This window comes from Lissotriton helveticus, chromosome 4_1 (assembly GCF_964261635.1).
Source record: "Lissotriton helveticus chromosome 4_1, aLisHel1.1, whole genome shotgun sequence".
Classification (NCBI taxonomy): domain Eukaryota; kingdom Metazoa; phylum Chordata; class Amphibia; order Caudata; family Salamandridae; genus Lissotriton; species Lissotriton helveticus.
The window spans coordinates 802,513,517-802,539,952 of record NC_136063.1 but is presented as its reverse complement, the minus strand read 5'-3'; the positions used below and the strand labels follow the sequence as shown (position 1 = coordinate 802,539,952).

At 46.8% G+C, this 26,436-nt stretch overlaps 1 protein-coding gene across 2 annotated transcripts in view; it reads left to right on the top strand.

The window, feature by feature from the left end:
* The first annotated feature begins 5,256 nt into the window (after positions 1 to 5,256).
* ENOSF1 (enolase superfamily member 1) overlaps positions 5,257 to 26,436 on the top strand; it is a 238,364-nt gene continuing 217,184 nt past the window's right edge. Inside the window, exon 1 of one of the 2 annotated variants that reach the window (XM_078687452.1) lies at positions 5,257 to 5,407. In XM_078687452.1, the coding sequence (XP_078543578.1) occupies positions 5,324 to 5,407 (84 nt within the window). In that variant the 5' untranslated portion in view covers positions 5,257 to 5,323. The remainder of the gene's footprint in view (positions 5,408 to 26,436) is intronic. The other variant, XM_078687453.1, reaches the window with a different exon arrangement.

Genomic DNA, 26,436 nt, shown 5'->3' with positions numbered 1-26,436 from the left:
AGGGCCCTATAGTCATGTCCTTAAAATTACTGGCAAAAACACTGATCCAATTACTGAACATTGAATATAAATCACTGATTTAGTTCCTGTTTACATTTCACATGCTTTACTAAATCTTGCATTTCTTAAGTGTAGGGTTCAACAAAGTGGGTCCTGGAGGGCCGGATCCAATTCAGATTTAAGATAAATACATTTATCTAAATGCTTTATTTCTCTGCCCGTTTTTGCCTTCTGTTCCCTTGTTGCCCCCGTAATTCGGTCCCTTCTGTCTTCTGCCTACTTCGTCGCCACTCACCGCTCCAGCCGATGCATCCCATGCGGCCCCGCCCCCCCCCGACCGCCCATTCTATACCCCTGCCCTGCCTCCCCCCTCCCAGCTGCCCCCACCTCCCCATAAATGGCGGCCGCTGCACGGTGAGGAGAGCGACCCTGCTAGGTAGGTCGCTCCCCCTCCGCACAGCACCGCCTGTGTGTCCTTGCCCCAGCTGCCGCTGCTGAGGAAGTTCGAGGCCCTCCTCCTCCTCCCGCAGGCTACCACCTGCGCGTCATCCCTGGTGTCCAGTGGTAGGCCGTAGTTTTGTATCATCATCTGTATCTTTATTGTATTGCCTTATTGTTATTTTGGTGTCTCTGACTGCTGTTGTCTGTTTTTCCCCGGTGCCTGTATTTGGTCTGTGCCCTCTCTTCCTTCTGTTCCCCTCGCTGTCCCCGTGTTTCTCTGCCTGTTGTTGCCTTCTGTTCCCTTCGTTGCCCCTGTGTTTCTCTGCCCGTTGTTTCCCTTTGTTCACTTCATTGCCCCTGTGTTTCTCTGCCCATTTTTGCCTTCTGTTCCCTTGTTACCCCCGTAATTCTTTACCTGTTTTTGCCTTCTGTTCCCTTGTTGCTCCTGTAATTCGGTGCCCTTCTACCTTCTGCTCCCTTCGTCGCCCCTCAACGCTCCTGCTGCGTCACCTGCGGGGCCCCCCCCCCGACCACCCATTTGCTGCCCCTGCCCTGCCTCCCGCCTCCCAGCTGCTCCTCCCTCCCACCTCCCCATCTATGGCGGCCGAAAGGAGTGCCTAAGGCAAGCCGGTCTGCGCCCGTCCACGCCAGGACCGCGCCCAGCGCCAGAACCCCTGGTCCCCGCGCCCGCCCCTTCACCTGCCGGAGCTGCTACACCAGCCTCAGAGCCACCGAACCACCCGCCAAGAAAGGCCACGATCACCTCCGATGCATCCTACTGAACACCCGCTCCACATGCAAACATGCCGTCGAGCTCTGTTACCTGCTCGACACTTCATCCCCGGACGTCGCCTTTCTGAAAGAGACCTCGATGAACAACTACCCTGTCTTCTCCTCAAGATCTCACGTCTCCTTCAGCCACACCACAGAACTCCTCTGGACCGGCCGCCGCTGCATCTACTTCACCTTCCAGAAACCCACCACACACCACCGCACCAAGCAGATCCCCCACCGCTGCTGGAGCAAAATCACCGAAGACCAACTACACGCAAACCTCGCTCTCAGCCCACCCACCGAACCCTCCAACACCAATGACGCTGCCCACAGCCTCAGGCGCTGGATCGACGACTGCGCCAACACCCTCGCCCCGCTGAAGAAACCCTCCTACAGAGACACCAGCAAGAGGGCCAGCTGGTTCACCCCAGAACTCCTAGCCTTCAAGCGAGCATGCCGGAAACTAAAGAAGAAATGGCACAGTGAACCGACTCCGGACATCGAAGCAGCCCACAAGGACGCCATCCGCAACCACCATCACCTCATCAGGACTGCCAAGAGGACCTCCTTCAAAGACCGCCTCGACAACAACGCACACAATAGCAAGGAGCTCTTCAACATCGTGAAGGAACTCTCCAACCCCAGCTCCAGCACCAACGACATCCCGCCGTCGCAAGCCCGGTGCGACTCCCTCGCCACTTTTTTTCCACCGCAAGATAGCAGACATCCACAACAGCTTCAACACCCAGACCGCCCCAACAGACATTAACACAACAGACTCTCCACACACCATCGGCCATGACCCCCTGCTAGCCTCGGCCAACGTGAGCATCAATGACAACATCAAGACCATGAGCACAATCCACTCTGGCTCCCCATCAGACCCATTCCCGCACCACATCTTCAACAAAGCCAGCAGCTCCATCGCACCCCATCCGGGCAACGTCATCAATCTCTCCCTCGAGACCGCGACCTTCGCAGAGAGCTGGAAACACGCCAAGATCAACGCCCTACTCAAAAAGCCCATGGTGGACCCTAGAGACCTCAAGAACTTCCGGCCTATCTCTCTGCTTCCGTTCCCGGCCACGGTCATCGAGAAGATTGTCAACAGACAATACCTCGAAGAAAACAGAATCCTGGACCCTTCCTAGTCAGGGTTCCGCAGCAACCACAGCACCGAGACTGCCCTCATCGCCGCCACCGATGACATCAGGACCCTGATGGACAATGGTGAGGCCGCTGCCCTCATGTTCCTGGACCTCTTCGCTGCCTTCGACACCGTCTGCCACCGCACACTACGCGCACACCTCCACGCCGTAGGGATACGAGACAAGGCTCTGGAATGGACCACCTCCTTCCTTTCCGGCAGGACCCAGAACGTCCACCTCCCCCCATTCCGATCCGAAGCCTCCGAGATCATTTGCGGCATACCCCAGGGATCTTCCCTCAGCCCGACACTGTTCAAAATCTACATGGCCCTGCTCGCACACGTCGCCCAACAGCACGACCTTAACAAAATCTCCTATGCCGACGACACTCAACTGATCCTCTCCCTCACCAAGGAACCCATCACCACCAAATCTAACCTCCACAAAGGAATGAAGGCCGTCGCCGACTGGATGAAGATCAGCCGACTGAAGCTGAACACGGACATGACAGAGGTCCTCATCCTCGGCTTCAACCCTTTAGCCTGAGATGACACCTGGTGGCCAAGGGCACTGGGGGCAGCCCCGACACCCACCGACCACCCAAGCAACCTGGGAATCATCCTCGACTCAACGCTCTCCATGACCAAGCAAGTCAAGGCCGTCGCCTCCTCCTGCTTCAACACCATCCGCATGCTCCGCAAGATCTACAGGTGGATCCCGACAGATACAAGAAGAACAGTCACCAAGGCCCTCGTCCGCAGCAGAGTCGACTACGGAAACGCCCTCTATGCGGGAGGCCTGACCAAGCTCATCAAACGACTGCAACCCATCCAAAACGCCTCTGCCTGACTGATCCTCGACGTACCGAGCCTCAGCCATATCACCCCCCTCCTGAGAAACCCGTCAACAAGAGGATATCCTTCAAGCTCCTCATCCACGCACAGAAGGCACTCCACAAGACTACCCCAGCCTACCTCAACAGATGACTTTCCATCTACATCCCCAACCGCCAGCTCTGCTCCGCCGACCTTGCACTCTCCACCGCCCCTCGCACTCTCCACCGTTCCCTCGCATCTGAAGAACAACCACCAGCGAGAGATCCTTCTCCCACCTCGCCGCCAAGACCTGGAACACCCTCCCACTGTGCCTACGCAGACCCAAGACCTGCTGACCTTCAGGAGGCTACTCAAGACCTGGCAGTTTGACCAGTAGCGCACCCCCCCTCCCAGCACCTTGATACCCTTGCGGGTAAGTAGTGCGCTCTACAAATGACTGATTGATCTAAATGGGGTTATGCAGGGCACAAGTCCTAATAAAAGAAGTCGGGGACTAACATAGTTAATCAGAATGCAAATGGCATCACAGCACGTGACAGGGCATGTGACACCGCGGCGCGTGACATAAAAAGTGACATCAGATCTTAAGCCCTCATATATATGTTTAACATGCCTGTCATGAATACATTGGATCATATTTTGGGTATATAGGGAAACCCTCCTGATTTAGGCAGAAGAGTCACACTTTTGTAAGCTACATATAAAACAATGTTGCCTTTTGTCTGCGTAAACTTTCTCTGCCCATAGTGCTTTAACCCCTTGCGTGCGCATGACGGAACCACACCGTCATGAGCCACGGGCGGCGTGGTTCTGTCATGCGCCTGCCGCTCCGCCCACGCGGCATTAATTTCCCGCGCTGTGCGGGCAAATTAATGATCGGGGGGGCGTGACAGAACCACGCCGTTATGAGCACACGCCGTCCGTGACTCATGACGGCGTGGTTCCGTCACGAGCACAGCAGCGCCGCACTCACAGTCCACCCAACCCCCGCGTGCTGCAGCGAAGCGGTTAAAAGAAAAAATAGTGGTATTTAAATTATTTCAACGCCTCTTCAGGGGTAGTAAGCACTATATAAATTACATTTATTTTGTGGAAATACAGGGAAAGACCAACACATCTGACATTCTTACAGTAAATGCGCATCTTGTAAACAGGGACTGAACAAAGTGAAAAGCTGCCTCTCTTAAGTAAGTGTGAAGTGCTAACAAGGTGTGAGACTTTGTTTACCCTCTGCTGCATTTGTATGTAGGTGTGAGGCTCCTGACTGCTCCCAGCCAGGATACAAAAGGAGGCCTGATGACCCCCTCAGATTTGGCCTTTGTAATGGGTCCAGCAGGAGTCTGAAATAAGAAAGCCCCCTCCCCGCCTGCACATTGTTGTGGATCAAAAGCAGACAACAACGTGCAGGCTCTGCAGAATGTGTCCTGGTGTTTGGTGTTTGCAAATTACACCTGGACAAATTTTGCATACTTTTCAGTGGGGCCCAACTTCTTGACAGGGTGGACGGCGTCCACCCTGGGAATATAGTGGGTCCACCCGCGTGTACCCCCGACTCGTGCCCTGGTATTATGCTCAAAATGTGGCTTGGGTCCGGTCCTCCAGGGCGACTTTGAAGAACCCTCCCTGCTAATGAGTGATAGCTATTTCTAGGATGTATTTTTTTGTGTAGCCTATTACTCTTTTCTAGTGCATACTTTAAACTGAGTCGCCGCCAGTATGTATAAAGTGACTGAGTCGCCGCCAGTATGTATAAAGTGCCACAACTGAGAGCACTGGAGTTGAGGCGGAAGTCAGTTTGTCACCGTGGGTTAAAAAGGTATTCAGAATACATGCTCATCCAAACATTGGCCTCACTGCAGAGCGCACAGAGCAGTGGCTGGTCATGTATTCCAGTTGTAATCATGTTTCTGTATGCAAGTATGCACAGCACGAGCGATGTACTCAGCAGTCGAAATATTGACAGGGCGGGAGTAGCAGAGTACTATGAGAGCACCTCTCCTCTCCACTCGTTGGCTGGCCTCGTCCGAAAACTGCCTCCTCTAGGAACTCCTCCTGCAGGGGAGGGGCCCGGCCTGGCTTCCTGGTTAGGGCTCTGGGTGCAGGAGCAGCTTCTAGGACTCAGCCATGGTGCGTGGGAAGATCCGCAGCCTCTCGGTGAGGGACGTCCGCTTCCCCACGTCCCGGGAGCAGCACGGCTCGGATGCGATGGTAAGGCGCCCTCCCCTCGGCGGTCACCCGCGCCTGGCACTAGAGAGGAGCCGGCGGCGGTGAGCCTCCCTGGCAGGTCACGAGTGTGCCAGGCAGCTGAGCACAGCAATAATACACTCACTGCCAGCCAACAAGCGCACCATACAGACACTCAGTCCTCACGAAAAAGTGTGAGCCCTTTTCTCATTCTCCCCGGACACACCAAGCTTTTTACACAGGAATATAGATTGTCGAGGCAATTGCAACGGAAGGGAAGCCGTTTTAACCTGTGGCTTCTTTCTGGACTTCAAAAGTGGCAAACACAATGTTTACAACGTTTAGAGTTTCTAAGTAGGAATATATAACTGCGTGACTGCGATATAGGTCCTCCTTTCGTGGAAAAAAATGCTGAAACTTTGCCTGCAATGATAACAAAAAAAAAATCACGTCAAGCAAAACGCTGCAGGTCGATCTGTCGCCGTGTTTGTGTCTTCCATTTCTGAACTGTCTCATACATTTCGAAGATGGTTCCTGTGATGTTAAGGAAAAACTACGAGCGTAGAGGAAGTTTGTAATGAGGTGTTCATTTGAATCAAATCACTAGTGCTATAATTGGGCCTGGGCGAAATTTAAATTAACGCCAGCTAAATGCCTGCCATTTTGCATTACGCAATTTTGTGTGATTTTCATCCACTGGAGACTTTTTCTTGCAGAAAAAAGCTTCTCCGGGGCCTTCTTTTCCTAGAACCTTTCTCCTGTCAGTAGCTCACATAAGATTTAAACCTGATGCGCCCTCACGTGAAAGTAATGAAAGATGCCAGAAAACGAAATTTTGTTCTAGAAACACGATTTCATGTAATTCCCAAACATTTTCTAGAAAATTTCAAAATAAACTTGCTCAGTTTTGCCCACCCCTGGCTGAAATTCTGAATTGCCACATTTCTTTTCAGCATCCCACTGCCAGGGATGCACACCTTCGCCCTCATGTCATCAAGCAGGGCATAATCGGAATATGAGAGGCACAAGTTTGTCTGCATAGACTGACCATGGGCTTGGAAGAACAAAAAATTTCTTACTGCCATCAAATACTCTATAAAGCAAACAAAATACACTATCCCACCCAACAGTATCTAGGGCTTCATCGTCAACTTCTCTATAGGATTCACACCGTAAGATCTTTGTTAAGAGCTAAAGAACTATCTGGCGGCAGGCCTGGCTCGCCACCTACAAGTGTATTTACCAATAGCTTTGGTGTCTGAGCATTGCAGACAAAGGTTCGATTACTTATCAGTGGTGGTGTTATTATTACTATTCAGTCTTCCTCTTCCCAGTCATTGCATTGAGGAGAGACCACTTTTTAATGCTGGTACCTAATGCCACCTTCACAAAAGTTTCCTGGCTCTTCACATATAAAAGTCACAAACTCTACAGGACACAACGGCGGACCTCAGATTCCCCTCCTCATTCCACATTGTCAAAAAAGATGGTCCTGTGCACTACAGGGGAGAAGTGTGGCTCAATGGTTAGAGCGGCAGACTCTGATGCAGAAATCTGACCCGGGACCAGGGTTCAATTCCCGCCTTGGCGGGTCTTGGGCTCAATTTCCTCAGACCTGATAATTCTCGCCTCGGTGCCTATTCTAATCATGAGTCCCACTCTGCAACTCTGGGCAATAGCTTGCTTAATCTCCACAACGGCCCCAACAACGCTAGGATGCCTGGCTTCACCTTGGGGGTTCCCAGGAGTGGGCACTTCACAGGGAAAGGCCAGGAAGGGTTCCTCAGCGGTATTCGTACAAGCGCCGAGAGGCCTCCGGGTAGTCGTGCGCTATACAAGTACCTCTACATTTACATTTACAATTCCTGTACCTGCCGTTGATTGGTACCACTGCTCCGCGGAAATAAACTATTATTTTGAATGGAATGGTGCACCAGGAAGATATTATACTATCAAATGATATTCAAGGCGGTGTATCTTAAAGTAGCAAATGTATTCCTTTTTGTTCTTCTTTATCACGAATATATATATATATGTATATATATATATCTCAAAACAAAATCCTTTCAGGCATAGAGTGACGCATAAATTATGCAAAAAAGAAGAGAACTCTGGGTAGTTTTCAAGTTTAGGTGGAAAGCAGCTCTTGTTAGGGCACTCTCAACACCAGCGACACTCTAGATCTGCTCACCTCAAATGTCTGTTTTTCTATCAGTTTTTAAGCATAGGATTAGCACAGTGCTATCCACGCCGAGATAGAAAATGACAAAGTCTTTTGTCATTTAAACAGCCAAGTTTTTAAGCATAGGACTAGTACAGTGCTGTCCTTGCCGAGCTGTAAATGACAAAAGCCATTTATCACTCCAGGCACAATATTACAGCTTTGAATTGGTAAAATACCAACTCAAGCCAACCTGAAATGAGTAAAAGCAACCCCTGACACAGTGTTTCGCTCTAATTAGAGCTCTTCAGAGAGGTATAGCTTTGTCCAGACACAAGGGAGCACCCAGTATTAAGTCAAAACAAAACCCTTTCAGGCTTTTACTCATTTCAGGTTGGCTTGAGTTGGTATTTTACCAATTCAAAGCTGTAATATTGGGCCTGGAGTGATAAATGGCTTTTGTCATTTACAGCTCGGCAAGGACAGCACTGTACTAGTCCTATGCTTAAAAACTTTGATGTTTAAATGACAAAAGACTTTGTCATTTTCTATCTCGGCATGGATAGCACTGTGCTAATCCTATGCTTAAAAACTTTGATAGAAAAACAGACATTTGAGGTGAGCAGATCTAGAGTGTCGCTGGTGTTGAGTGCCCTAACAGGAGCTGCTTTCCACCTAAACTTGAGAACTACCCAGAGTTCTCTTCTTCTTTTTTGCAAATATATATATATACATATATATATAGTCGTCCATTCAAAATACTGGCTCTTTATATGTACTGCATAATCCACTCCCTTGTCCAGGTTGTATCTGAAGTAGGTTCCTCTGCCACTGGTCCTCCTGTGATCGTCACCAAAGCAATAAGAATCTCGGACAGTGGGTTAGGCCGTTAACACTAGTATGAAGAAGATACATTTGGTGTACTGGGTTATGGTATGAAATCAAACGATAACCTCTGTCATCTTCCACTTCTCAGTCCTTACTATTGCTTTGTAAATTAATGGCCAAATCCCTGATAGCCAAATGTGATGAATTCAGGTTGTTTAATACACAAAACGCAAATCTCTTAAGAGGCTGCACCAAAGAGAGAACTTGAGTATCAACGTTCTCTAGCCCGTAGTCCGCAACTTAATTCTGTAGCATTTTAAAAATGTAGTGGGGATGCCCAAAGTTCTGCCCCACAGGAAGCTTTCTGTATTCCTGCATAGGAAGCAGGAATTCCTCTAGAGAAACGTTCCATACAGCTCTCGAGCCTGGGTAGCTGTGCCTATTAGTAAGTGGTAGATATAGCCAGTCCGAGCAACCTGCTCAGATTGGCAGTAGGTTTTTGAATGTGTTTAGCTGATACAAAATGAGCATCAGGTGAAAACCATCTTTAAGGAGAAGGCAAGTGAACACTGACCATAGAGCATCCAGAGTTTTTATTAGTGCCTCATCTGGAGTAAGCTTGGGAGGAGTTCATGGAGTTCTGCTACGTGAAACTCCGCAAAGTGAGCCAAAAACTCTGAAGCTCTACGCAGAGTTCTGCAAGCGGCGGAGTGTGTTAGTTTCCACTGTCCGCGTGATTTTTAGAGCCAGGTGTTTTTACCACACTGGAAAATCAGCACGAACGGCACCATGCTCAGCATGAGCGGGCCCTGCTTCTTTCTGCCACTTAAGCAGGTGTTTTACTAGAGCGGCAGCTTCCTCAAAATGAATGGAAGGTTTCTCAGTGTGAGCGGTAGCAACCATCTGCGACTGCCCGCATTGAGAAATATTGCCGGGAGGTGGTCTGGAGTATGATTTTCTTCGCTCGCGATCGCCGTCTTAACCACTCAAACTCCATGCGCTACGTGGAGCATGGAGTGGGAGAAACTCGTCAAACTTTGTGAGCAGAGTGGAATTTTACACCCAGGCCTAATCTGGAGACTAAGACTGGAGAAAAAAATTTGAAAACTTATTTCGCCTTATAAGGAACTGTTTCCACTTTGAGCATCAACCCTGGGCCATGTTTGGGAATAAGACTGTGCAGAGGCATCTTCAAGTAAGGGGTCCTGCGCAGAGGAAACTTTAGGTAGGGGCACTTGACGTTGCCCTATGTCTCCTGACCAAAAAAATAGCCACTAGAAATAACACTTCACAAGACTGATTTTAGAGAGAGCTTTTCCAGGATCTTAATGGGGGTTTCTTGTAGCTCAGAAAACAATGAAGGGAGGTCTCAAGAGGGAACATCAGACTTAATCCCTGGATGAGACAAACTGAAGCCCATCAAAACCCTAACTGGAAATTCCTTCACTTCAAGTAGCCCAATTTCCATTTGTATAAAGTCCTTGATGGCTGCCCAGTGAATTCTAAGAGTGGATGCTGCAAGTTGTGAATGGCACCCATCTTCCAGAAAGGGCGTTAGCTGGGTAGGGTCACACTCCAGTAGCTGTTTAGTCTTACTCTTTTTTTGTAAGAACCTAAGGAAACTCAGTGCTTATTTGTTTACCGTCAGTACTGAAGCTCATTGAGATGCGTGGAGTACTTCTGCTTCGCTCTGAGAGAGAGTCCCTTTTTTGTAGCTGACTTACAGGGCCAAGCCTACCTCTCACGCCCATAACTACTTGGAGGGTAACCTGTGGTGTAACAAAACTCCCTCTTCCCGCCACACTCATTGCATTCGGTAGGCTTCACAGAGCTGGGCTATCCCACAAGTTATACAGACAGAGAGGCTCTGGATTTAGACTGTTTTACTAAAGGGCTATCCCTTGGGTGTATCGGATTTTAAATCCTTAGAACTCACATACGGCCTATGTGAACCATCGTAACTTATACTGGTTCTTTTCTTTCATCTCAGTTCTAAATCAAATCAAAATCAACTTTATTCGGTTTTGCGTGCAGAAAACCATAAAAGTTTCACAACATCCAAATCTCATTTAAAACATGATACAATAAAATTAAATACAAAATACAATTCATATCAATAAAAGACAAAAAAAGGGCCCTGTTGGAGTACCTCACATACTAAACAATAAAACAGAGAGTACCCTCCAACAAGAAGGGTTGCTAATTGTCCAGACAGGCCCTGGTTCTCACCGTAGGTTTCAGATAAACCACAATGAAAAAAATACAATCAGCCTTCAGCGATTGTAAATACAAAAGCGCTGGGCGGACCTGGTTAAAATTCAGCTTGGGAGAATAAAAAATATCTCCGGGGTACCTCGTAAAATTTACAAAAAAACATGAAGTGTAACAGATCCTGTGGAGACACTCCGTTGCAGCCACAGGTTGCTAACACCTGACCTCTACTGGACCCTTTTGGAACAGCGAGTAACAAATAAAAAAAAACAGGCGAAACCTAGACAATAAAAAACGCTCGTATGTAGACCGTGACCCCAGGAGATAAGGCTCAATGGATGGGTTTGTTTTTCGCAACATGAAATTGCGGACATGACGGATGCATATGGCAATGTCTGAACTGGGATGGCATGGTGAGCAAAATAACAATGGATTAAACCCAGATCTGTCATTGGGGGTGAATGTTTTGCCAATGTGCAACATTCCGTCCATCACCTTGTCCATCATCTTGTGTGTTTTGCTAAATCCTTATTCAGCCAACACTTGAGCCAGAATACTAGGGGGCGCAAAGTCAGGGTATCACATAGATAAGGCACCCCCAATTCCTCATGGGCCATCAAGTTCAATAATCGCCTTGGTGCTCCCAACAAGCGCTTCAAAAAAGTGTTCTCAACCACCTGAAACACGTCTGTGGCGATATGCCCCCAAATTACACTACCATAGCAAGCTGTAGCTACACTTTTGGCCTGGTAGACTTTCAACATGGCTGCAATTGGGCCCTTGCCCATCTTTGCAGGAAAGTTGAAAATAGCAGTGTTTACCCTCGTAAGCTCCCCCTTTTTCTTCTGAATAAGAGGCCCCCACTTCAAATGATCATCCAATAAAACCCCCAAGTATGAAAAGACAGTCGTCAGAGGAACCTTCTCGGGACCTACTGTGAAGAGACTTTTTCTTGGGCCGCTTTCCTACCTGCAATATATAGGATTTAGCATTTAGCTAAATCTCGGGGATTGAAGGCCCCTAGCAGTTCTGGCTATAAGGATCACATCATCCGCATATAGTAGTACGGGAAGACCCCGTCGCCCTACATACGGAAAGTCTGCCCGTTTCTGCCAAAGCTCTATCCATGTCGTTTATGTAGAGGTTGAACAAAAAAGGGGCCAGAATACAGCCTTGCCATACCCTCCTCCCAATGTTGAAAATCCTAGAGACACGAAGATCCTGAGAGTATCTAACGTTGGCTTCAGTGGCCCTGTGCAGATCCTCTAGGAAGTTAACGATATTGCTCTCCACCCCCATGGCCCTCATGGAATGCCACAGTTTGACCCGATTAACACAGTCAAACGCGGATGGAAGGTCCATGAAGGCCAAATAGCTCGTACCTGGGCGAGCAATCGTGTACTTACCAAGGATCATATAAAGATTGAGGCATTGGGCCACAGTTGACCGCCCTGGGTGAAATCCATATTGAATATCAGAAATTATCTTGTGCCCCTCTGCCCAGGAAGATAATCTTTCTAATTACACCCCACCCACAACCTTTACCACTGAGTCAAGAAGGGAGATCGGCCTGTAGCAAAAAGTGCTGTTGCGGTCCCCCTCTTTAAACACTGGCACGATAGTTGAAGTGGCCCAGGACTCAGGACAGCTGTCCCTGGCTACTGCATTAAGCACAGCCACAAGAACCGGTGCCCAAAAAAGTGGATCCGATTTAAGAAGGTCGGGTGGGATGCCGTCCGGGCTTGGTGCTTTGTTACATGTCATCCCAATCCCAACCTCAACCTCTTCCTGCTCAAAAACCCAGCGGGAATATTAATGGCCCTGTCTGTCTGGTGAGATTGCGCTGTAGGGCCCTTAAACATAAATTTGAAATGGGACACCCAATCTTCCTCAGTGATGTGGGAGCCTAAATCACCCCCTGCATCATGCTCAAAAAGCGGTCTATTGACAATACTCCAGAACCTTGAACTGTTCTCAAAGTTCTAAGTCAATGTGACTTACTTCTAGTGCTCCTCGTATAAACCATTTCTCCTAGTGCATGCGTACTGGCCTAGTGAGCGCACAAATATCTTATAAATGCTGCTATATCCACTAGTAAGAGCAGTACCTTGGAGTCAAAGTGGCTGGACAATCAATCAATCAGGGTATTGTAAGCGTGCTACTCACCTGTGAGGTTCTCAAGGCGCTGAGGGAGGGGTCAGCAGATCAGTTCAGTCGAAGAGCCAAGTCTTGAGAGACCTCCAGAAGGTGTTTAGGGAGGGGGCGTGCCTGATGTCTGCTGGGAGCTTGTTCCATGTTTTGCTTGGGATGTGGGAGAAGGATCTTCCGCCTGCTTTGGCTCTGGGGATGCCTAGAGATTTAGCCAGTGCGAGGTTGGAAGATCAGAGGTTCCTTTTGGGTACGTGGAAGTTGATTCTGTCGTTGAGTTTAAAGGTCTCGTGTTGTGTAAGCATTTGTAGGCGTGGGTGAGGATTTTGAAGGTGACTTTTCTCCACTGGGAGCCAGTGGAGCCTTCGTAGGGGTTGGCTGATGTGTTCGTGCCAGAGGGTGCCAAGGACGAGTCTGGCGGCGGTGTTCTGTATCGTCTGGAGTTTGCGGAGTAGGGACTTGTTTATGCTGGCTTAGAGCGCGTTTCCATAGTCAAGCCTGCTGCTGATGAGTGTGTGGGTGACTGTCTTCCTTGACTCAGGGGGATCCACTTGAAAGTCTTGCGGAGAGTGTTGAAGCAGCTGCAGGTGATTCCGTTGACCTGTCGGTTCATGGTGAGAGATGAGTCGAGTATGATGCCGAGGTTTTTGGCAGGTGTGGTCCGAGGGGGGTCGGTGGGCTTCCGAGGGCGGTCGGCCACCAGGTGTTGTCCCATGCTGAAGGGGTAGTTCTAAGGACGAAGACTTCTGTCTTCTCGGCGTTGAGATTTAGGAAGGTGTTGGTCATCCAGAGTACGACTTCCTTTGTGGAAGTTGAGTCTGGCGGGGTCTTTGGTGAGGGAGAGGATGAGCTGGGTGTCGTCGGCGTAGGATACAATATTGAGGCTGTGTTGTCCGATGATGGCGGCGAGGGGGGCCATCTAGACGTTGAAGAGGGTCAGGCTCAGTGACGACCTCTGTGGGACTCCGCATGTGATATTCGTGGGATCGGAGATTAATCTGCCGCTGTCTTTCATTGGCTGCAGCATGCATGCTCTGAGCCAACACAAGACCATCAGATGTACCTGTGTATGCATGGCTGTGATTTGTATGTTGGGTTCTTGATATGTGCTCTAAACCCACCCTTTGTAATTAGTTGTCCATGTTAATTACTTCATTAACTGTGAAATTAGATGGAATCCTTGCACTAGAAGATGACGTTAATGTATAATTCATGTTTATAATATGCCAAGAGATAACCCAAGTAGAACAAGAAATGGATACTAACATGCCAAGAACACCCACAGTATGACAAGAATGCTGACCCTTTATGCCAGGGTCATTATTATCCGAGGGGTAGGTACTGTCATGCCATAGGTGCCACAGTGAGCAAAGAATGCCATTGTAATGCTAGGGCCAATACTTTACCTGGTGTGCGCACTGTATGCAAGGATGCTCAAAATATGCCATGTATTACAACTAAAACCATTCTGCTATGCCCAGCATTATTGAAATGGCAGGCACCATTATGCCATGGTAATTTGTGATATACCTGGGCATCACTACCATGATGGTGCTCATCAAAAGGATAATGCTTACCCTGATACAATGGCAATATGTTTTGCCATGGCCAGCACTATGCCTAATTCGGGCACCATCGTGACATGGATGGATGCTGTTGATATGCGAAGAATTACCAGCATTATGCTAAGGCCATCACAGCACCAGAGATGGGCACCAGCATGCCATGGATTCCCACAGAATGCCAAAACATGTTGCCATTATACCAGGACAAGCATTAGCCTAGTATGAGCACCATAATGGTGGCGATGCCCAGGTATAACACAAATTACCATAATTATTCTAGGGACAACATTTTACTGGGGTGGGCAGGAGTCACATGAATCTCACACACGTGCTTGCACTCATGCACACACACACAAACACCAGCATTCTAGTCAGCTCAGGGAGTTAATGTTCACCTCAGCCACCTGTCGGTGGTCCAAAGGTCACAATTTACATTCCTGAAAAGGCCAGCTCATCTTTTCATCCTTTAGGGTCAGCAAACTGAGTACCATTACATTGGGAAAAATATAATTTCTGTTATATGCAGCACTTAGAACCATCTAAAGGGTGTATGTATGAAGTGCTGTATAAGCAACAAGTTATTTATCCAATTAATGTATTTTAATTTTTTCCCCTGCATCCTACTCTAGCTGCTCACTCTCCAAACCTCTAACACTGCTCCCGCCGCGTTTCACGCGTGGAGCCCCGTTACAAGTTGGGCAGTAATTGGAGGTGGTGATACCAGCATCTGAAATTCAGATTCTGGCTGGACCCCACCTAGGCCCCCCCCCCCCCCCCCCACCACCACAATCACAATCCGTCATTATGAGTTGTGTCAGAAATTAGGAAAACAGGTGCAATCTGGATTTACTATGTACATTCGTCATGTTTACCCTGATTCTGGGCCCATCTCTGCACATATTTCCTCTTACTTTCAGAAGGGGCAAAACCAGCACAGAAACTCAGTACATGTTTCCAGATGCATTCCAACACCAGGCCTCGATTTCTGGTCCCATCCCTGTAACAGAGCACATTGGTACCCTAAACAAAGCAAACTGCGCTTGACTGAATGACCGACCCTGAACTTACAGCCCATAAGGCATTCAGAGGCAGATATGTCAACACGTCGCGCCAGTGTAAAGTAAACTGAAGTGATGCAAACCAGCTCAAAGTGTTAATTTTGTATTTTCTTTCCAGTTCAGACATTTTTTGTGCTGGAAAGTTGCCTAAAAGTAGTGCAAAGTATCCTCTTTGTGCTAGTTTGCGTCAAGGGGTGTCCTATGAGAAGGTACACAGGCATTCCAAAGCTATGGTGTTTGATGTAAAGCCTTATTTACCAACATTTTTAGAAAGGGCTTCACTCCAAAAAATCACACCTCCTTGAGGAAGGCAATAATAACTTTGAGAATTCTTTTTATTTCTCCAAAGTTTTCAAACGTTGCATGTGTGCTGCATGAAACAGTCCACATACAATGTGTCCAAAAGTTTTAAAGTATGTCCTAGCATAGTTTTTTTTATACTTGAAGGGTTGCTTCCAGTGCAAAACCCGCGCTAAACATCACGCACATGCTTTTTCACTATGGGGCAAATGTGTGCATGGTGCTAGGCAGGCTAAAAGGGCACCAGCGCTGAGGAAGAGTGCAGCTAAGTAGATATGGCGTTGTCCTGCTCTCTCCTTTTAGTGCAACTCAGAGCAGCATCTTTAGTTACTGGATTGAACTGTACCAGATTTTAGCAGATCTCCCCGCAGTTTCTTTTTATTTCTTCTTGCACTGCGAGGGTCTGGAGAGGTGGCGCTACAACTTCAGATCCTCAGAGTGACAGGGAGAAAAGTGTTTGGACGGGTGCTTGAATGCCTTTTATGGGCAAGCTGCCCCTGCTCGCTGCCTGTCTCCTTCTAGCTCTGTCCCTCTTCCTTGCCTTTCCTCTTTCATGTTGCTTGACACAGGAAACAGCGTTTACAGCACTGTCATTACATCGCAAGACTATTACAATGCGGGCGTTACAATGACGCGTTGTTAGTACGCGATGCATTTACATCGTAAGTCATTACAACGACATGCTGTAGGGGGCTATGAGGTATTGGAAATGAATTTCAACACCTTCCCTATTGTTGCGCAAACTGAAGTAGGAATAGTAACGAATACTATTCCTAAGTCCAGCGCAGTCCCTACAGCAAGTTGTTCTAATGACAGGCATTGCGTACTAACAACGCGGTCATTGAAACGACTGCGTTGTAAAAGCACGCAATGTAATACGTCGCATTGTAATGTACTGTATTCCTTCACACTGTTCAGCAATCTGTCTCGTGTCTCTCCTCATTCTGCCACCTATTTTATCCATCCCCAGTCTCTTTTTCCACCCTCCTGCCATTTTCTCTCGTCTCCTGTATAGGTCTCTGGTTGTCTTTCTTCCCTCTTTTACCTGTCTCCCCCTCTCTCTCTTCAACCTGTCTTATCTCTTTGTCACCTCTGTTCCTGACCTGTTACTCTGTAATGGCCCTACTCATTCTTCCACCTGTCGCCTTTCTCTTCTGTCTAGTCTGCCACACACTCACCTTTGCTCTATTCCTCACTCTAGATTTCATCCTCACGCTCACTTAGCTGTCTTTTTATAACTGATATCTCTCATGCACTGGCCACTGTGCCTTTCTGGCCTCTGTTGTATCTCTCACTTTTCTCCTGCCTCTAAACTTTTTTTTTACACCTATCTCTTTATATCCACCCTCTCCTCCCTCTCTCTCGGTCTTCAGTCTTACTCTCTTCTTTTTCCATTCTCTCTCTCTCTCGCTCTCTCTCGCAGTTGTCTCTTATCCACCCTCAGTCGTTATAGCCTTTCTCCCGCTCTCTCTTCAGTGTCTATGTATTGTCCTGTCCCATTCCTCTTTTGCTGCTCTTCGATATTTTACAAAAACAAATGAAACTTGTTGAAACCTTGTTGCTTTCTGTGTCTTTTCTCTCAATGCTTTAAAGCATTTTTACACCTATGTTTATTTATGCATTGACTATGTTTACTTCTTACATAATTCTTTTGTTGCTGTTCATTAAAGGGGGAAGGTGTGTAGTATACTGATCTTTAATGTAATGCACCCCTCCTGCTTCTCTGCCTTGCTGCTCGGCCAGTGTGGCTGTACAGTGGAATGTTGGTATGTGTGGTGAGGTAATAGAATGCTGGTATGCCTGTGTGTGGACTGCCAGTTGAGAGGATGGGCTGAGCAGCAAGGAAGCTGCATCTGGTGGGGTTCGCCCTATAACTCTTTACCCTGTACTACTTAATGCTTGATACTTACCTGCAACTAAGAACTGTTATCAATAAAGCATTCATCTTAATACTACACCTGACCCACATTGGACTTACTACAGCCAGATTGTACCGTCCCTCCATAAGTGGGATGAGGGCCCCCTCCATGCAGGAGAAGCTTGCCCCCATCCCCCGCACTAAGGGGCCCCATGTTATGCTCATGAGGGTAAGTAACAGCCATTATAGCCCACAGGTCAGAGCAAATAACCTGTAATTATTGGCCCTCTGCCACTCTATTGTGTTCAGTGGAGCTCTCAACATTCTCAACACATTCCAGTGTTCTAATTCTTCATTAGAACACTGTGATCTTCAGACATAGTATGAAACCAGACGTAGTGATATTTAAGTTATATCTCTGGTGTGGCTTGTGACAGCTTCTGGTCATGATTCTCCCTGTTAAGTATTGATTACTGTAATAATGTAATAATCTTCATGGAGTCAGGGTGTAGTTCCAAGTTGATATTTATTATAGTTGAAGTTACAGGTGATACAGGTGAATCAAGATGGTAGTTAATTGGTTAATTAAGTAGATAAGTTAGCCCCACCAGGAGCTGTCCTCCTGGATGCTCAGCCTTCCATCATCAAGTGAAGGCTCATCTCTAGTAAGTATTCTATGACATCTATAACATTCTAAATACAGGCAAGTTGTAAAGCATGAGAAGATAGATGACAGATAGGGAGATTAGAATACACTATACAACAATTACCTTGATGCTAATTGAATGTCAGCATTTTGGTAGTGTCCACCTGTTCAGTTACTACAATAAGTAGATGGAACCATAAAGCAGGGTCCCTACTCTCGAGTGAATAGGTGGGGCTCATTTGTTGGAGCCTTGTGATGTGAAAGGTATTTTCTACATGAGGTTTGCACCTCGCACATCAGGTGGAGAATATATCTGGGAGGATTACATTAGAACTCCTTCCAAACCTTACGGTGTGTACATGTCAGCCAGCAGATTGTAAAGGTTTGCAAGAGAATGCACATTATCATGAAAAGCTGCATCTCTGTGCTGTAACCAAATAGATATTTCATAATTGTTTGGTTTTTGAAATACTCTGTTTTGGACCAACACCGTACGAGACACATGGGGACACCCCCTCCCCCCCCCCCAAAAAGATGAAACCTCAAACAAGAGGCACTCGAAGCAGGACTGCATGCACCACTAAGAGAAGGGATGGCCTGATGCTAAACAGACTGGCCCTAGAAAGGAAAAGAACAGGAAAAAGCATGCTGTGCATGAATACGTCATTACATTCTCACAACAGGAATGTCATACCTTGGAGTTTTACCCGACTCCGCCATAGAACAGAAATGACATGCCACAGAGTTGTGCACCACCACCCCAACAGAAAGGTAACAACTGCAATGGAGATTCACCCTAGCACATCCACAGAATATAAGTGAAATGACAATCAACCTACCCCAGCACAGTTTAAAAAAAAATATTTCTAGGCCTTTTCAAGAGTGGAGGCACAGGTTGGGTGCCACAATTGTGATCTCCATTCCAGGCACCACTAAGACTGAGGCACTGTGCCGAGGATTGTTTCCTCGTGGCCAGAACTTTTTCAGCACTCTAACCCTCTGTGTTTGGCTCATCTTTCACATCTCCCCCACATTTCTCCCTCATCACTGGCTCATGATATGGGACAGGAGCAGCAGTGACTTCCAGGTTGCTGAAAACATGACTCTTTTGTGTGTTTGACTTGAGCCATGGAGGAGATAAGTGAAGGAGCAGGGCCGGGGTCAATTTAGACCAATCCAGGCCAAGCTTCAATTTACCTGTGGCAGTTTATTCCCATCAGGGCTTGGCAGTATAAATCTTGGCATTACTGCCCTCTGCCCTCTCTACTTTCAGACTTATGAAGCCTAGTGCTTATAGAGGATCTCCCCAGTAGGCTAAAAGCCTTTCCGAAAGCCAATACAAGAAATGCTCAGGTTATCAGGTTGAGTAAATCAGGAGAGAGGTCCTCCCAAGAAATTGTCGCTTCTTTGCTCGAATCCTGGGGTACAGAAGATGGGAGAATTAGCTGTAAATATTCCACTTGGAGATGTTGATAATGGTCTCGGTCACTTTGAACATAGGGACGATGGCTGCACCACATAGCGGTTCCTTAAAGAAGGTGGAGGGGACCCTCCCTTCAATAGACTGACTACTCGAAACTCCATGGGCACTGGATCTCCAATACTACAGACTCACTGGAAGTGGGTTTGACTAAGTCTGGGTGGTGAACTCCGCTCCGCTCGCGGAGTTTGCAGAGATTCCCGCACTCTGCGTTCCACGTAGCAACTTGAGTTCAGAAAAACTCTGTTCTGTGTAGCGGAGTTTCTTTCCTCGCTCAAGCTCCCCAACATCAAGTTGGTGAGCGCAAGCGCAGAAAATCCACCTCCCGGCAAGATTTTAGCTTGCTCTCGCTCTCCAACTCCAAGTTGGCGATCGTGAGCAAGAAAAATTCTCCTCCCGGCGAAATTTCTCAGCACGGGCGGTCGTATTTCTCGATGCAGGTGGTTGGTCCTGACTGCTCGCATTGAGAAACATTCTGTTTGCGTTGAGAAAGTTGCCGCTCGGGTAGAAAATCTACTTGCGCTGCAGAAAAGAAGCAGCGCCCTCTTGCGCTACGCATGATGCTGTTCGAATTGATTTTCCAGCGCAGGACAATCACCCGACACTGAAAATCAAAAGCGAACAGTCATTGCCAAGCGTTTTTTGGTCAATTCGTAGCGTTCAGCCTACTGCGAACTCCACCCAGGCTTGCATATCTCCAGTGGAAACTATCCATTGTTTAAAACATCACAACGTCAGGATGTGGCATATGCTCCTACGATAGGGAGTGAGAGTCTGGAGGTGCTTAAGAATACCAGGGATATCAATTTATTTTCTCCCCCTCAGGAGAGCAAGAGTGGGTCAAGACAGGAAAATGCCGGCGAACTTTATGTTGCTGATAAGGAGGCGATTGTTTCCGAATACTTAGATTCTTTATTACCCATGCTCCAGCATTAGCCATTATCTACGGTGGATGCCCAACCAAAAAGCTGTCCTCCTAATGACCATCCTGTTAACTAATGATTTGTGATTCTTTTAGAAGAGATTAGGGGCATCAAAAAGTCTCAGTCACAGGCCACCTCATCTCTCAATGATCATTTAAACCGAATTGACGAGAAGCCTTCTCTTTTTTCTGAATGACTCAACCAGATTGAACAGCGGGTCTTGGACTTGGAGGTTATTGCAACTAAACAGCAAACGTGTGTAGATGATGCTGGTAAAGAACTCCCATGTTGAAAACAAAATTGAATGAATTGGAAAACCATTCAAGACTTTCAAACTTAAGATTCCTTGGTATCTCTGTGGAAAGGGAGGCTCAGGAAGGGAGGAGGTAAGCACTCTCATTGAGACTTTGATTAAAGAAACGTGAATACCAATCTTCAAGCAGATCTATCAATAAAGCAGACCCAGTGGGTTCCTTTTCAACCAATCCCAAGCATAAAGTAGCGACAAACAATTCTGGTAAACTTCCCTGATTTTAGGGACAAGGAACAGATGCTGTCTAGGGCAATCCAGAAAATAGGTGTTTGAATTGGAGGATAGTTCAAAATTTCAAATTTACTCTGACATGTCCGTCATGGCAGCTCGCCGTAGAAAAGAGCTTGACGACATGATTAGACCAGTGCTTTAAATGGGCCGGTACTCACCGGTACTGAGTACCGGCACTTCTTCATTTTCTCCCCTTGAGTACCGGCACTTTTTTCTAGAAGAAAGAGTACCGGTACTCATGGGGATCTGACTTTAACCGAGGCCGCGCGCTCCCTTTATCCCTCAAGTTATACTATGGCAGCACCTTTCAAGCACTGCACAGAATCAATCACAGGAACTCGTCACCAGGACCCAGCGTGAGCTGCTTTGTAAATCAGAGCAGGGGTGTCTCTGCTGAGTCATTTGCTTATCCAAAGATCTTTCACAGTGGGCGCTAAGAGGGGGCTGTAAAATCTAATGGGTGGCGGTGGGAGGCACTATTCAGGACATAACAAAGGAACGTATGGGAAGGCTTTTACAGTCGCCATGCATCTGAATTGCTTTCTTGCACACTTCCACTTTCACACTTGCTGATTCCTATTTCATCGACCTTGGACAGACCTTAAGACCAATCAAAAATTTGGAGATTGGCACCTGGTTTCACAGTACAGACATTGTCAGCTCTGGCCCTAACTCCGGTTTACAAATGTTCCAGGAGAGACTTGTTAATTTATTTTATGCGTTTTTATATAGCACTGACTTTACCCGAAGGTGTCAGAGCGCTTCACAATAGGAACAGTAATGATACATGAGGAGAAGTGAACAAATTACAAAAGCAAACGTTGTTACATAAGGCAAAAGTGACAATTGTGAGCAAACAAAATACAAGAGGTAGCAAACGATACATTACAGGAGGAAAAAGTGATATGTGTGCAGGTTACAAAAGCATACAAAGTACAAGTAGAGGTATAGTACTGCAATAAATGGCAGACACTCCAGCACAAGAACAAACGTTACATGAGGCAATGGTGGCACTTGCGCAAGTATCTAAAGCAAACAAAATGTAAGCGGTAGCAAACAGTATGTTACAAGAGAAAAGTGACGTGTGCATGTTACAATAGAGTACCAGTACTGGACAGATGGCTCAGTGAGCTGTAGGCCACCGGTTCGATTTAAGGCAGGCTGAAGCAGCACGTAATCCTTAGGCGGTTGATAAAATGCATGCAGATTTCGTGCATACAACCTTGGCACGGTCAAAAAGCTAACCCCGCCCCTTGTTCCCCCTTAGCCCCGCCCTAAACTCCACCCACTGCTCCTTTTGGTGAGTACCTGTACTTATTTTTTTCCATTTAAAGCACTGGATTAGACGGTTTAGAGAGCAGCCAGAGCACAAGCTGTTATCTATCAACAATCCAAGCTAAACGTGCTCTTTAAGGGTCGTTTGGTTGATTTCCTCAGTGACAGAACTAATGAGCTGCTAAAACAAGTTTGAGGGGCTGATTGATGTATGACTAAGATATTGAAATTTTACTAGGTTCTTGATTTTTTTTTTTTTTTTTTTTAGGGTGAGGGTGGTCTGGAGGGGTGGGGGGTTCTAGCAGCATCTAAGGTGCCGTCCCAAGGCACCCGCCTAGTGGGGGGAGGGGGGTTAAGGGGACAGGAGGATATCGACAAGGGATTTCCTTCTGAATGGGTTTTGAGGGTGTTGGTTTTGGGGGGGTGTGTGTCTGGGAGGCGGTTAGTGCAGGGGAAGGTTGAGGGTTTGCATAAAAAAAGGAAAGACAAAAAACCCCAAATTATTTAGTATCCCTAACTGGGACCTTTAGACCTTGGCCGACCGCCTGCCATTTATTGATGTGGTGGATGCCCTCACTTCTACCTGCTTGACAGGGGACTGCATGCCCTAATTATAAATGCCAGCCACTTGCTGAAAGACCCATTAGGATAACTGCAGACAAAACTGTAAGGCCAGGTGGGCACCACTGGCATTTTTGTCTTTTGTGTAAAAAAAGAACAATCCCAAAGTGAGGGGTTATTTCTGCAATACAAAAAGCATGCCGCTGCCTCACAAGATGTTCTCTCCATATTTTTGGAGTTATTGCTGTTTTTTCAAGCCCGGTTTAGACACGCGTCACATTACGATCCCAAGCTGCGAAAACATGCTTCAGAAGGCCAACACTAAACAAAGCAGACATTTTGACACATTGGCCTGGGAGTCCTGGGTCTTATTAGCAGTCAAGCCATAGGTTTCTGATGGCAGAGCCATCAGTGGCGTCGCGTATGGAAACTTGTCAGTTTCCCCTCCTTAGAATGAGATGACTGACCTTGGTGAAAGTAAGGTTCCCACTCCTCCGAAAATTAAATAACCCCATAACCTCTGAACCCCAATTTAGAAGATTTTTTAAATTATATGTGTGCATGGTATAGCTCCTTCTCCACTGGGATAGAGTCGTGAACATTAATTTGTCATCCTCTTTGTACAGAATATCTAGATTGATAAGGAAACTGCCTGTAGCTGCCCAGCCGGGTACATAGAGCATGCCTCTACTACCTGAACCACTCTTTGGGATCAGGAAGTTCTTTGTGGTACATGTAAGAAATAGCAGAATTTCGCATAAGGGTTCTACATATCACTGCAGTAGTATTTCAAGACATTCACTGCATCTGCAGTTCGACATGTGCCTCTCTGCAGTCTGCATGCCGCTGCTGACTCCATCTGCTTTGCTCAAGACTATATTACAATGATAGTCAAAATGATAATTGTCATAAGGGAATATTCTGCTGGTTCCGGGGGAATATTGTGTGTCCTGGATCAAACAAAGATTTCACTGTAAGCTGTAGAAAAAACGCAATGTCTCAAGACATTCACCGTCCCACGACATCTCAGCGCCTTGCTGGGATAGCCATAACAAACTCATTAAATCAAATGCCAAGAAGTTAATACATTTACGCAGAAGGAGTGGCCAGTATATTGTTAATGCTTAGGTGAAAGGTGTTATTTACTTTCAGTTCAGCCTTGGACTTCAGGATAATTGACTAAGCTGTCACTGACTTACCCTTCTATAAAGTTAATGGACTCACCACTCTATTAGATCATTGCCAATTAGTTCTGCACAATAAAACAGTTAAAGATAAACAACCACTTTAAAGTAGGTCCACAATGGTACTTCTGCTTTACTCTAGGCAGAGGAGTGGAAACACAATTTGGTGTCTGTCCTATGTCACAATGAACTGAAAAGCAAGACCATGCCTTCCTTAATGCAACACTTGTACCTTCATAGTCCCCCGGTAATGTTCCTTCTCCTCGGATTATTGCCCATTCATTTTGAGTGTACTATTTTGTCACTCCCTTGTGTAAAATGCTCAGATGCTCCAGGCCCTAGTTTGCACTACATGAAAACCTCAATAAATAAATAAATAAAACATAAAATCAGATGCTGGCACTTAAACCACGCTGTCTGCCATGTAAGCAAAATCCGTCCCGTCAGAGTCAATGAACATATTACAATAAGAAAACGAGCATTGGCAAAGCCAGTAAGTTGTGCATTTATTATGAGAGTGCCGCTCAGTTGGCTTTGCCAGCGATTGTGAAGGAGTTTTTATTAAGCACAAGAAAAAACATTCCAAATACTGGAAGAAAACTAAACAAGTCTTGTGGTATCTGAAAACTGTGCATTGAATTCTGTTTTCAATCTTTATAAATGGCATGGCTTATTTTTCAAATTCTTTTCACTCAGGAAACTGCCACAAGATCCTGCCATTTAGTTCTCGGTAGTAGTGTAGGGAGCAGATCTATGAGCTTCCATGAGAAATGGCATGCTAAGTACACCTTCTGCCTAAGATGCCAGCTGGGTGAGTGCAGCAGATGACTCTTCCCCCAGCTCAGCAAAAGCTTTTGTGTGCCAAAATTTGTGTTTTCATGCAATATATGGAATGAGAGGGAAAAAAAACACAATTATAGTCTGCTCGTTAACCATACCCCAGCAAAAATATCTTGCTGTGCTTTTACAGATAAGCTGGGAGGTGGGGAGGAAGACAGCAAAGGGAGAGGGTGGAATCTGAGGCGGGGGGCAGTACATAAGGGAGAGAACAAGCTAACAAATGCCCTCTCATGGCATGCTGAACGTAAAAGAAACAAGCATTTACAATGCAATGGTTTTGCCTTTGTTAAAGTTAGAGCTATTGGCATTGCTCTTGACATTATTTTTATTTATGTTTTTTTTTAACATAAATAAATGGCATTGTCATTTACAATAGCAGGGCAGGGCACAGGGAAGGGGGGGCGAGGAGAGACGAAGGAGAGCTTCCGGGCTCAGGGAAGGGGGGCGAGGAGAGACGAAGGAGAGCTGCGGGTTCTTTTTGTAATGCTTGCATGGATGAGTTGGTGGATGCATGGATGGGTGCATGCATGGATGGGTGTATGGATGGGTGTATGGATAGATGCATGGATGGGTGGATGGATAGATGCATATATACAGCCAATCCCTCAACAATTTATGCAATCCACCAACCCATCCCACCACAGCATTAATGGGTGGCACTTTTATGGTGCTCGCTCCATCATTTCCAGGGCAGTGCAAAGTTGCACAATGCCACATAGTGGATATCACAAACACTGCTGATAAAATTATCCCAAAGCAGTCTGGCATCTGGGGTAAATTACAAAGGTGAGGAATCTGCAGTTTGAAGTGTGCATCAAAATAACTTCTTCATAGTAGCAATATTGCTGCAAATAAGAGGGACGCCAACTTTGCTGCCAGCAGTGCTGTTCCTGTTCCAAATAGGGAGAAGTTGCACTGTTTCCTCTGAACAAGTACCTTTTGTGCAACGAAACAAACACATTTGTCATCCCTATTGTATGTGTGTATGAGGAGTGTCTGCACTACTACTGCCAGTTCTATGAGTGTATGAGGTGAAGGGTGACGTGGTGACGTGGTGCCTGACTGTGATCTAGACTGGTGAATGCAGTGGCAGATAGGTGTGAGTTCTATGCGCTACTCCAATACACAAAGAACGTCTTTAGTTTTGCAGTGAAAGATTGCTGACTGAAGAAATGTGTTTTCTCTTATGTTGGAGGGCACGCACTTTACAAGATGGAGCGTTCGGTCTGCTCCGAGTAAAAACCCTTACTTGTGCAAAATGTCCAGTCTGGTCACTGGCTGTGGCCAAGAGCTTTAGATAATCACTCTTCCCTAGTGCTGTTTGTGCCAGATCACCCACCTGCGGATAATGCCCACCATGGTGGCGGCTGGTGTTTTGTGACCTTCCTCCGCTGGCAGACTGTATGAAGCACTTGCATTCAAGTGAGTGCAGGAATATATGCATGTCTGCTACAGAGTGCGGCAAACGTAT